The 13,546-nt window shown below is 44.0% G+C and overlaps 1 protein-coding gene across 1 annotated transcript; it reads left to right on the top strand.

Moving 5' to 3' along the window:
- Nucleotides 1–1,923: 1,923 nt before the first annotated feature.
- Nucleotides 1,924–2,463, top strand: CCR75_007530 (uncharacterized protein; the record flags this gene model as incomplete). The annotated part of the gene is made up of 1 exon (XM_067965589.1): nt 1,924–2,463. One exon carries the CDS (start codon nt 1,924–1,926, stop codon nt 2,461–2,463), a length of 540 nt encoding a protein of 179 aa, XP_067815753.1.
- Between the last annotated feature and the right edge of the window lie 11,083 nt (nt 2,464–13,546).

The raw sequence follows: 13,546 nt of genomic DNA, 5'->3' as shown, positions 1-13,546 counted from the left end.
TCTCGTAACTCTCTTTGATTACTTCTACAGCTGATTAGTCTGCGGAATAAATAGACATAATGGTCTATACCTATTTATGGATAAGAATTCAGGAAATTACTATATAAAGTAATTTCCTCCAAATATTATCTACCTTTTAGATAATATTAATTAACAGCCTTTTAGTGTTAATTTCATGTAACGATACACCCCGTTACACTAGCCGTCATCACGGATGACGCTGGGCGTCATCCCTCCTAATGTGAATGCACCCATGTGCATCACATCCACAAGGGTTGGTCACGAATGTGCACCACACCCGAGTGTTGGGTCTAATTACTATTATTTAGTAATTGACCATCCCCTTAAGTACACCAAGTGTACTTAACAGTGACTGTGTAACATAAGGGCAAGTTTAGCCCGTTACATACACAAGGGTGGGCCACTATTTGATCCTCACCCTAGTGGCAGGTCATATTACTTCATATGGAGTAATTGACTTCTGTTAGTGTGCTTAATAGGTGTGTAAGATTAGGCACTTTAGTCCGTTTCAGCTATTGTCACTTAACCCGTTTCAGCTATTGTAGCATTGTTTTGAGGCCAAAAAAAAACAAATTACGGACTTACTAAATAGGCACTCATCGAGCCAAATGTACAATTATACTCGCCTTCGATTTGCCATACAGAAAACATGTCTACAGAGCTATGAATAGGTTGATTGTTCTCTTGAAGTGTGTGTTGAAACGTCACGAAAAAAAATTGGCCCCGCTTTCTCATGTAATATCGGAAATCAAACATTTATGCTTGGCCTAATTATACCCGGCACTTCCTTATGGAATTTAGAAAAAATGGCGTCGCGCAGCTGATACAAGGTAAAAGTAGTTAGGCGGCATAGTGCAAACCATCAGGATGATGAAATGCTTATGACTACATTCTCAGACGAAACGTTGAGGGTTATTTGACCTGGCGTCGACAAAATTTTCGACCAGTTTATTTAAAAACATGAGCAGCTGGCTGTGGTTGACGTCTATGAGTTGTTAAGGACGATTAAGCAAGTATCTACAATAATTTGCGGCTCATGAAAAAACTATTCCGAGTCGCTTCCATTTTTCCGCATTCTTTGTCGCACTTTTAGCCAAAACGTGTGAACGAATATCCTTCGATACAAATTCAGAAGCATCCTTTGATCAGCTTTTCAAAAAGCTATGTGTCCTACGGCTTTCCAGTCTAAAGCATCAACTTTACTAGTCACGCAATGATTTGCAGGCGAACCTCGTCAACCCTGTTTATCCTGAAACAGCGAGACATTGGCTTGCCCAACCAACGAAAAGCAAGTGTTCTTTATCCACCAGTCGCTGGGTGTAATAGCAAGGTGCGTAATGAATCACCTAATGTCCCATAGGAGTAATCTAATAAAGACGACGCGCAGCTGAGCTAAAGCGACACAGCTGTTCAAAAATCATATTTCCTCCCGTGATCCCAACACCTTTCTTCAATGATCACATCTCTCACGTCGCCAGGATTTTGCCGCATAAACTGGGGTCAGATTAGAAAGTCCTTTTGAATTAAACCTCCCATCTGTAGTAGTATTCTAGCAAATGACCACCGGAATGATTGCGATAACTTTTAAGTTCTCGCCGAAATTCCAAGAAGCGTTTGACCCAGCTTCGGAGCGTAAAATTGGCACTGGATATTCTTTACCATATGGCAATGAGTCACATGCACAGAACAAGGCAATTGATTACAAAAAGGTCACGAGTTGCGAAAAATTTCACGCTTTTTTTTCTTTTTCGCTGAGACCGATTACCTTTACATGCCATACGACGCTGCGACGCACATCCTCAGAAGCGTGATCCACAACTTTTACTATGATGCCACTCATTGGCACATTCATTTCTCAAAACTCGTTCAAGAACACCAACACTCGTCCTTCCCTCAAGCACGATGTCCCGCGCAACTCTTTCCATCGCTGCACTCGCCTCCGCTGTGGCTGTTGTGAGTGCCCGTCCAGAGTATGCACAGCGCGTACCAAACGGTCTGAACTATCTTAATGGAGTGGCTTTGGGACACATTGACCCCGCAGGCGGCGGTGATCTCAGCCCATTTGGCAACGACTTTAACAGACTGGGTGAAGTGTGGTCGCCTGAACTGTGCCAACTTGACTCGGACAACGATGGACAAACCAACGGTCAGGAGCTTGGAGACCCGTGCTGCCTGTGGCAGCCCGACTCGACCCTTGTGGAGCTCAGATCACTTAACATTTCACACCCTGGTCTTGATACGAGCATGGCTGACCCTTCGCTATGGTCAAATGTCTGCGGCAACGTCACGTCAAGCGCTTCGGACGACGGCACTCCTGTCCCCGCGCCTTCGTCGAACACTCCCGTCACTCCTACGCCCACCGTGAGTGCAGCGACGGCCTTGACGTCAGTCGTATACACTGCTGTCGCCGTGTCTGCTGTCGTCGCTGCTTACATTGTGTAGGCATCGATTGCCAAGCACATTTCCTGGTTGCTTTTTTTATTCTTTTAAATTTGCAATATGAGCGACGCTAGAATACTTATACGGCTCATGCGTTGTAGCTTATTCCTATTTTATATTTTTTTCAATCCGATGCGGCCTTTGCGTGTTTTTTTTGTAAGCCCGCGGCAATGGCATGAGAATAACTTGTGATTAATAACACACGACTAAAGTGAGAGTTTGAGATACTCGCAACTTCAAGTTCGATATTTAAAGGTTAGACCTTAGCAGGAAGGATGGACTCGAGGCAGAGAGGATGCCAGAAAGGATGGATTTGTATGGTACATGACCATCTCTCTTGATCATGGTTACATATTATGAGGAGTTACGACGCGACTTTGCAGGCATGCGCTCGTTCAGGCGAAGCGCTGCTGTGATACAATGCATGCAGTCGCCCAACCGCGAGGCCTGTCTTTCATCTTTTCATTGAAATTTCTTCTTCTTGTCGCTTAGTAGCCCGTGAAGAGCCAACTTGCGGGAGTCATTTTTAATGATTTAAATTGGAAGCCAACAAATCGATCCAGAACATGAGCCGCAGAAAATAATTTTAAAGTTACGCATTTTGCGATATTTTATACTAAATTTCGGGTATTGATATTCCACAACTATTTTTTAAGGTAGTTTAAGTTTAGTTTATATAAACCGCTACTACTTCGGTGGCCTTCTAAGCGTTACTTTCATCTAACGATACACCTGCATGGCACTTTCCTTCTGTTTTGCTCTTGGACTGCACAACAAGACAAACACTTAAATAATGCCATTGCTCCATGCTGTTGGGTTTACTTGTCTTAAGTAACATTGTGCTTATAACAATTAATGTCTACAGAAATTGTGGGAATTACAATTTTAGTTTGCAAATTTAAAACTTTTTAAGGAAGTTGTGGTGGAAATTATTCATGTTTTAATTATCCCCATCGGAGTTTTAACTATCCACCTCATCACTCAAACACTATACAAATAGAAGTCGCCGTTTACCATACCAGAGCTTTTAGTCCTTTATTCTTCATTCAGTGACTAGATGGACGGAGGGGGCACCTATGACTGCCGTATTTCTTACTTTAAGTATAGCATGGTCCTAGTAAAACCAACCTGGAAGCAACGCTGGCAAATAGGTCGCGCCCGTGTCCTTTCACCGACAGGTACACCAGAATTTGATGCGCCACCAGAGTTGTTTGCTTCACCACGATCCGCCTCCGAAATTATGGCATGCTCGAAAAGTGGCAAGTCTCGACGCACAGAGCGTCCCTGCGGAGCTTCTCTCATCCCGGAGGACCCCACAGGTCTGCGACGACCAAAGCGAAGCACAGGGTCGAAAACAGCTGCTGCATCACCACTCGCCCCAATTTCTGGCAAAGTCTCGTCCATCAGCCTTTGCAAGCGTGGTGGCGCCTGTTGGTGCTCTTCGGTAATGCTTTGTATCGATTCTTGGAAAGTTGGTAGAGTTGTTGAGTTGTTTGCAGCCAACAGCACGCTCTTCATTGGTTATTCTCCCCTTCCCAACGCTTTTTGAGCGGATCGTGCAGTAGGTTAAGAGATCTGAGCCCGAACCTAGCGTAAAAAACTCTTTTGCCATGCCTCTTGCTCCTCCAATTAAAACACGGGAAAGATGATAAGAACTTTGAAAAGAGAGTTAAAGAGTACCTGAAACTGCTGGAAGGGAACCCAATCGTTTCCAGTATCTATCATCCGCGGTATATTTTATTGGCGAATAAGTGCGTGCATGTACTATGGCAGCGGCTTTTTGCTGCGCCTTGTGTGTGTATTGCATTTTCTCGCTAGCTCACGGTACTTGTTTGCTATCAGTCTCGCACCAATATTTAGCTTTAGATAGAATTTACCACCTACTTTGCGCTGCATTCATAAACAACACGACTCAAAGAAAACGGATTGTACGCATAAGCAACTCGGGGGGGGGGGACGGGAGTATCACCCTCGATGCTGTCCTCTTCCAAAGAACTTGCCTCAAGTGCCTACGCTAATCACGTTCGTATGCTGCAGGAATGACTGCCGAGGAGGTAGGGCAAACGTTTCTGTTTTATCTGGGCGAACTTAGATGTCGCGGTTGGGACTGAGGTGCCTACAATGTGCTTATAAGCGGGGTCGAATCTCCATGTGCGCCGTGTGCGGATAACTTGCTATGCGTGTGTAGCTATGTGTGGATTGAGTCGAGACGTAACTTGTTGACGTCGCTAAGGAAATAAAAAATTTCAAGTTCTAATACAATTTTATGTGTTATGTTTGTGACCGTGTGGTTGAATTTCCATAGTCCATACTATAAAACCAAAGGAACATCGGAACTCCGGTGGGGATAATAAAAACTCTAGTGAGGATAATGCCTCTCTTAATATATTATCTGAAGGTAGATAATATTTGGAGAATATAACTTACCAAAGTAATATTTGGAAAGCTTATCCGTTGGTAGATATAGGCCATTATATCTACTTGCTCCGCGGTCCAGTCAGCACTGTTAACCCCCAAAGAGAGAGACAGATAAGACTTTCTTACTTGTTTTCTATAAGTTTTTAATCAAGTAAGTATCAAATAGGTCGAAACAGGAAGAGCTTACTTATATAAAAAACAGTTTTACTTTTAATCCTTTTTAAAGCAAGTGTTATAAAGAGAGTCTTCCTCTGCACGTACTAGTGTACGTGAAGTAACGACGTGAGGCACCCCTCGCACCGAAGCATTGCGAAGTGAACTTGTAACGAAGCAGTACAAGTCGGCAGTGCTCCGTTACAAATTTAATATCTTTTAGATTGGCAAAAATAGGCGGGTAAGATTGTTGTCATTGCTGCATTTGGTGAAAAAGATGAAATTTTAATGGGCCAAAGTTGCCCTATTGTTACACAGTCCCCGTTAAGTGCACTTTGTGTACTTAGGGAGATGGTCAATTACTTAAGTAAAGTGGTTAGACCCACCATTTGGGTGTGGTTCACATTGTGACCCACCCTTGTGCATGTGATGCACATAGGTGCATTCACGTTAGGAGGGATGATGCCTAGCGTCATCCATGATGACGGCTAGCGTCATCCGTTACGCGAGGTATCATGAAAGATACACTCGCAGTACTAATTAGTGTTATCTGCAAAGATGATATTTTATGATTGGTTAAAATAGGTATTTATATTTAATACGTTTATATATAAATCAGTCTGAAAACTTATTTCTACTTGGTAAGTGCGCACGAGGAGTCGGATCGCCGCTCCCGTGACGACACGTATACCAGAGTACTTAGTGCGTTGGGTAAGATCGCTAAGGCGCCCACCACAACTATCTCACTGCACGCAAGAGTACTCGGTCAAACTGCTTCCCCGCTGTGCTAGGGTGTGTGCGTAAGTAGAGCACGGCCGCATTAAGACGTGCCCGCCTACAGGAATGGTTTTCTTAACTTCTTGAATAAGTGCTGCAATTGGTGTTCTGCCATTAAGAAACTGATTTTGCATTTAACCCCAGGAAAATAAAAGGATTAGAATAAAATCTCAACTAAATTTTTCTTAAGTACACAACATTGTGAGCTGATTCAGGAAGCAAGACGCTCTTTGTAAGGTGCAGTTGCCGAAATACGCACAGCTGTGAGGTGCGTATATAGTCGATTGGTAGGATACCTTGATTGAGACGAGATATTAAAGCATCAGGCCTCATCGAACAATGAACTTATCTCCGTCCGTTGTTAGTACTTATCGCGCGGAAGGTTCGTTTTGACCTGGAGATGTGCAACGAATGCCACCAACTTTCAAATGACTGACGAATAATTGATCTAAGTACCGCTTCGTGCGCGTATGACCTTCGTACATGTTTACGTATATGAAGCAACCAAGCATTGAAGCATTCTTGCAGTGTACCTAGTCTTACCCAGATGCAATCGGTAGTATTGCAGCGACTAAACTTTACCTTCGAGCTGGACGAAAGACTATAGATACTCTCAACCTTCTTACCAATTGTTTGTCTGGATCTAATGGGGCAGCAGTAGCTGGTGATACTGCTCATTTGCAGAAAAAAAGTCAGCAACGTCGACGTGTAGCATTCTCACCGCATTTAGGAGTCGAAGATCTGGCTTATTCATTCATCAATAAGAATTGAAAGCTTTCGCTTCGTTTTCCGAGTCAAATTTCACATCCTGCTCTCTACCGTTGGTTATATTCATGCGAAGAGACATCACAGGTCCGACCTGATTAAATGTGTATCGTTCTTTTGAAGCTTCTAGAAGCTGATGTTCCAAACGAAGTCCTCTTTGTTTTTCAAGCTCTTTGCCACGCCTGAGCCTTCCACCGGAAGAAAATTCTGCAGACAGCTTGCTATGCCCGTGTGGCTGTGTGTGGATTGATTCAAGACGTATCTTATCGCCGTTCGGGACGCTGATGAAAAGTTAAGCTGTCTTGAAACACGAACCAAGTAGTATAACATGTGTGCAAGTGTAAGGGTGTGGAAACCCCAGCGCGTATTGAAAGTAAAGGATAGTATAAAGTATGTTGGGTAGGAAACGCTGCGGGCTCGTCCTGCGGCGTGGCAGTATCGACCGATCATGAAACTTCGTGGTGGAATTATTAAATTGTAGCACGTACGTTGGTACTAAAAGATGGTGAACAATGCCTGAGTAAAGTGATGCCGGCATCCACTCTCGTCACATGCTAAATCGCCCCCCCCTCCGCTAGATTAGTGATCTCTTGCGATTTCACATCTCGCTTTAGTTAATTACTTTGGGTTCTACGTTGGCTGTATATACCTCTTTATAAATGATGAAAGAATAGACCTGTATATAAGGACTTCGACTTACTCTACCATCGTTTACAGACCGATGATCATGACAAGAAAATAGTAGTAGCGAAACATATAGCTAAAGCTATTTTTGGTAGAGCGTTTGCACTTATACAACATGTTCCGTTGTCTCTTACACCGAAGTGCTCATTGTTTCCGCGACACTTTGGTCTGCATATATCCTAATACTGTATGTCTGCGCGCTTACCATAGCGTCGTGGGTCTTTCGTGAGATGTAAATCGCACATCCATAAAAGGTGAAATATTGTTATGTCTTCCAAATTAGCCAATATCACAACCACGAGGTCTTTCTTGAGTCTGTGCTACCAATTTGGAACTATCATTATAATCTTGGAGCACAGTCATACCATGCCGTGACAACTGACGCGATTATGTATTGCGGCCACTGCTAACCTACAGATAAACAGAGCATTTCTGCAACTCTTTTGGCATTGAATTTTGTTATGGGTCCTTCCCGCACAAGCTCACGCTGCGCACGTGCCTGTCTGGCAAAAAAATGAGTGGCATAGTTTTAAGGACTCCACAATTATCGGTGCAAACTCCGCGAAAGGCAACCTTTGCTCCAGTTGTTTGGGATGCTGTAATCATACAGCTCATCCGCTTCGACAGCTCGATCTATTCATCGATCTCGGTAGGATAAGTGGTTGACAGGTGAAGTTTGCTAAACAGCAGCTCAGCAACATGTTGCCAAATTGCCGACGTGAACCTTGGTTTGCTGCAATGGCGTCTTGTACATTCCAAGTAGTCTTTACACTGGTCTGGATATAGGAGAGCTGCTTCCTCTTCTTTCTCTATTTTCTTAATAAACTACCACCATGTCAAGTCGGTCGGCAAAAATGACCAGCTCCGACCGAATCTTGTTATTCGGTGGTATTTCAAGCATGAAGTTCAAAACGATCGGCTTCCAAGAAATGTTGAAATCGGCAAGGGCTTCAATGGCACAGCTAAATGGTGAATTCTTAATGCACTGAAATTGTTCGCAGACGTGGATCTAAACGACAACCCAGCGATACAAGCTTGGCCACCAAACTCCCCCTGTAGGCGGGCACGTCGTAATGCGGCCACGCTCTACTTAGCACACAGCCTAGCACAGCGAGGAAGCGGTTTGCACCTTTAAATCGGTGTAATTGAAGGCATAGAGCTTTACCGGGCCACATGACGATAGATGTTACCATAACATCGCTGAAGTTAAGTTAAGGTTTATTATAGTTGCGCAAACTTAGGTTTAATTATAGGGACGGAAGATTAGCTTCCTTGCACTAATACGACCAAAATAGCTAACTACAATGTTTTCCTGCCAAATGCTCATCTATTACGGACAACAATGGGCTCTTCACTTAGCCAGCCCTTGAAATTGTTAACATCCATTACTCACCTAGCAACGGTGCCTTACAGGTGCACACGACACCTAAGAGAAGCTTAATTGTTCGACATTAGCTCCTTCCCATGCAAAGGGTAATTCAGCTTCGTAGCGTTTATTAAACGAAATTTGGTGTGAGCTGACACGGACTGTACCGCCACCATCCGCCTGCTTTTGTGCACTTTGTCAGACGCGGATAAGACGCTTTGTCTCATCGAGCAACACTAATACCGGTGTCTCTACACCACTAAAACGAGCGCATCAACTGTTGCCTTCCACCAATTTATTCCGCGTCCTTTCTGGGTGGTCAGACAGTGATTTCGCCAACATAACCCCGGCTGTTCTGATGCAACTAAGGCTTTACAAACTGGCGTAGACCCTTCACATTCGATTTAAAGCACGAGGAATCACCGGGACTCACGTGTCGTAACTAAAATTTTGCCTTTCACCAAGTTTTATCACGAGGCGGGTAAATGCAGGTAACTCGATGCTCACTATTTCATGTTGACGTTTAGTTGTCACAGAGTCTGTAGGGCAGCATTGGGCTGGATTGAGGCGAATTGCTCTCACCCACATACCCGTCGTGATCACATGTACAAAATTGATCGATGTAAGCGTGTTGCTCATTCGGCAGCAGCTACTGCCTACTTACACATTGTTCGCTGCCAAGGTCCGATTCAATTTCGTGTCGGATTCCCTATCAACAGGTCGGTGGCACGCATATTCTATCAGAATCACTACATGGTGCTTTTATTAGACCCTTACAAGACGAATTGTCTCTCATAAAAATTGTTCTTTGAGCAGCAAACTTTTCTTATTGAGTTTTAAAGCACTTTTGTCCATTGCTGGTAAGACGCAATATCATTCGTTCTACTGGCACGACAAATTCGTTGAATGTCACATTTATTAATGTAATTTGGAACAAATATCATGATGTCTTGTAGAAAGAATGTTCTTGAGATCCTTATACATGTACTTGAGGAATAAAATCTTCTCAGCCTTAAAAGTCTCGTTCGTAAGGTCGCTTTCTTGGACCAAGACTGAATTAAAAGTCCGATTCGCTTGCAAGCATCGCCAAGAAATTTTCTGACTTCTAATCGAGTGGCGCTGCTGATCTAGTATCACGCATACTTCGTCTTGGTAGGACTTCGCTTTGGTAGCCGTTGCAAGGCAAGAAATTTTCTCTGCTTACTGTGTATTACACCAGACCCGCGGGTCTAGGTGCAGGCCATATTAACAGATTTCACAACTTGACAATATAGAGGCTCTATGAGAATATGATGCAGCAATAGCTAGACCGCCATTGTCTTTACTTCTATGCTAGTCTAGCCAAGGCTAACTTATAATAAGCGCAAGAACTATCGTCCCCATGTAATTAGCGTAGCAGCTTCGCAGTCGCTTTAGTAGGACGTTCCGTGTATACCTTACTCACATATCTCAGCAACACGAAGGGTTGGGATGTAGCCGAGCATTTTGCTTTCTGGCCATTCGTACCAAATATTTATCTGACGGGGCTTTTGCTGAGTTTCATCTCTCAAGCGTATGTTTGGCAAGTAGCGAGCTTTACCACGGCTGAGATGGCCGCATATACAGCTGACCACGTCTGCGTTGCCGACGCCATCGAAGCCGCTATAGACTTCAATTCCAATGTTTGCCATGGTATAATCGAATTTCTATTTGCCCACTGCTTCCAAAGCAAGGCAATCTCTTTCTCTTCTTAAATGGTCGACGGGATATTTTTAGGAAGTGCCTGTCGACTGAGGTTGAGCGCAGTCGCAGCCCAATCTCACCTTGGGCACCTTTTAATGCTTCTTTATCGGACCCATATTAGTAGACATCGCAGCGAATGCATCTCTTATCATAGTAAACGGGACATAGGGTACGACACAGCTGCGCCATACCGCACTAATCTATGGCTACAAACTTGTGCCAATCGTTCTGACTGCAGTGCCAACAAGTGGGAGGCGGCGGCATCTAGTAGACCTTTGCTAAAATTGGTCGGGTTCGCGCAATATAATTGTCCTGTACAAGGCCTCGTTCCAAGCCTGCTCGCTCCAAGACAGACAAACATTATGACAAGCTTCTGTTGTGCAAGTTGAAATACATATTGCCCTAATGGGGTGCTGAGAGGTCTAATTATGGCTTCATAACGATGTCTCTCCTATACCTCTCGATTACGCTAGAAGAGGTGAGATGATTATGATGTTGGGGTTCTTCTTTACTGATACGCTCACAAAGAGATGGGTCTTGTAGAGAGACGGGTCATCGTGGATGGAAATACTAGTGTTGGTGGAGGTTTACTGCGACCTCGCGCTACCTCTCTTGGAGTGTAGGCGGGAGCTTGCAGCTGCCACGCGTGTTCTCGGATTACATTTTTAAGCGTTATTCCGTCGTGCGAGCTCGAAGGTACGATGGAAGGATATCCAGCTGCTTGGGGTAACGCGAGGAGTTGACATTGTCCAGCATTTGATGACGTGATGGCACGACGTCATCTTCCTGAATTTGAAGAGTTTGCTAAATCCATGTGAAAAAAATAAGTTCAGGCACCTTAAAGTTACGCTTTTTACTCCAACAAATTCTCGCGCCGTTGCACAAAAGTCTTCCGTGAAGGATATCGACACGCAACGGGTGACTTTTCTTTAAGATCTAGCTGACCTAAACTGATAACAGTGAAGGCAAAGGTGCTTTAGAATTGTTTACGTACGCGACGTGCAGAGGAAGAGCTTGTAATTGCTAAAAAAAATAGCAACTGAAGGTGTACATAGCTTGCGTGGAAGTTTAGTAAGCGAGCTCAACACTGGTGGCGTGATAACGCATCAGCCAAAGCATTTTGCTATTCAGGTTTTCTGGTGATGCAACGGGCGTCCCGGTTACATACATAATATTATTTAAGAGGGATAAAAGAGGAGAAATACAATTATAATCTTGACATTTAATATTGCCCATATTACCATACACGGTAATATTGTAGTGACGATGTGACAATTCTGTTTATTGATTAATGTCAGTCATTTGGCCCATTACGCAATCGCAATACATAGTTCAAATTGATGTACTAAGTCAGATAAATCATAAATCAATACGAAGGAACTTAATTATATTGATAGAGTTTCACTTTTCCCTATGCTAAGCTTTCGTTAGTATTAACCCCCCTTGTTCGAAAACACTAATAAATAATAAGTACTTTTTTATACCAGCAGTCACTTAAGTGACTGTCATTATGTGACAGAGTAAAATGAAGTCTCTCTGAATATGGGAAGCACTTCATGGTCGGTAAAGACATTTCAACTGATTCATCGCATGTATAACAAGTCCATGTGATGTGCCTTCAAGGTGGCCAACCGAGCAGCTGCACAATTAAGGGCTGCTAATAAAATAAAAGAGAACAGAAGACGCTCAGGCGCCTGCTTCAGGAGACATCGCCTGCAACACCGATTGTACGTGTATTATAAATCGGACGAAAAAAAAAAGTCCGACTGAAAACATCTATCAAAGCCTGCTGGTCATTCGGAGTCGATGCCGCTAAACCAGTGAGTTCTGATATTAATTAAATAGTTGCGTGTAAAGATGTTCGGTTCGAAAAGTCCGACTGAAAACATCTATCAAAGCCTGCTGGTCATTCGGAGTCGATACCGCTAAACCAGTGAGTTCTGATATTAATTAAATAGTTGCGTGTAAAGATGTTCGGTTCGTCCGACCCACTCCATAAGCAGTCATCTTGGGATGACTCCGACAATGGTAATTATGCTGGTGAGGCTAACGCGCATCACCAAGAACGAAGTGGTCGTAAAGATCACTTACATAGGAATGATAGTCCGCCTGCTAATTAGTCAAGAATTGAGGGACCGGAATTAGTTGCGTGTTGCTCCTCAGAAGAAGATTTGATTGATAACTTAATTTATTGGTCTAGAATGACCAACGATCGATACAGAATCCCACTGCTTGACTCATCCAGGCTTCGCAGCCCCTGATAAGGACTAACGCGAATCCTTCAACGATGTCTTTTATCGACATTGATAGTACTGAGGCAAGCGTGTTATGGGTTAAGGGTAGGCAGTTCGGCTTGGCTAGACCAATTGGTTTTGGTACGCGACCGGTTTCAGAAGAGATCCATAATCGGTGCACGCTACAAGCTTCCCCGTTTGTCATGAGAGGTAGAATTTCCTTGCCTCTCGTGAGAATGCCATACCCTTGCTGCGTCAAGGCGCATTTCATGCACCTAGGGAGAGTACTCATAAGGGATCCCGGTTGGAGAACATGCCCCTCTTATAAGATGCGCGAAGAAGTTGATAATTTACGATTGCTTTACGAGCGCGCAAAGCGCTATTTATTAAGGTCTTTCTGGAATAACCGATGGGTCTCATACTCTTCGACGAGACCCGAAACGTCTGCCTTCAATTGGGAGCGAGACTCCGAGCTGTCATGCGAGGGTTGATACCTCCGCCACTAAATATGACAACTCATTCAAATTCTTTTTACGTCGCAAAGATTAATGAAGCGCTCCACGAGGAAGATATTCACACCTTTTAAGTCCATCAGTGGGTGTGGTGTGGGAGAACAAATCAGGTCCGGCTTTCTCGTCGGGCCCGCCGGCTCGTCGACATGATCGCAGTCACATCATTGTGGTATGCGAGAGGACGTGGATAATGAGCGTAATCGTCGTCACGTTGTGATTTCAACGGTGCTAAGTCCTTGCATCGAAAGGTCGGAAGCCCAAGCGGGGAATGCATTCGCCCAACTGGCGAACGATTGGGCGCTTCAAGCCCTTCGCAGCGAGCTGATGACAACTCGTCACGACATTTAATCGATGAAGTGAATGTCTAATTCGGGGCCTTAAGTCTCTACTGGACGCTATGGAACGTTCTGGTGTGGATCATTCAAGCAAGAATCCTGTGCACAACACGAGTTGTG

The sequence above is a fragment of the Bremia lactucae genome, linkage group LG8 (genome assembly GCF_004359215.1).
Source record: "Bremia lactucae strain SF5 linkage group LG8, whole genome shotgun sequence".
NCBI classification, from domain to species: Eukaryota; Oomycota; class Peronosporomycetes; order Peronosporales; family Peronosporaceae; genus Bremia; species Bremia lactucae.
The sequence above is the reverse complement of the archived record's forward strand: the minus strand, read 5'-3'. Positions and strand labels throughout refer to the sequence as shown.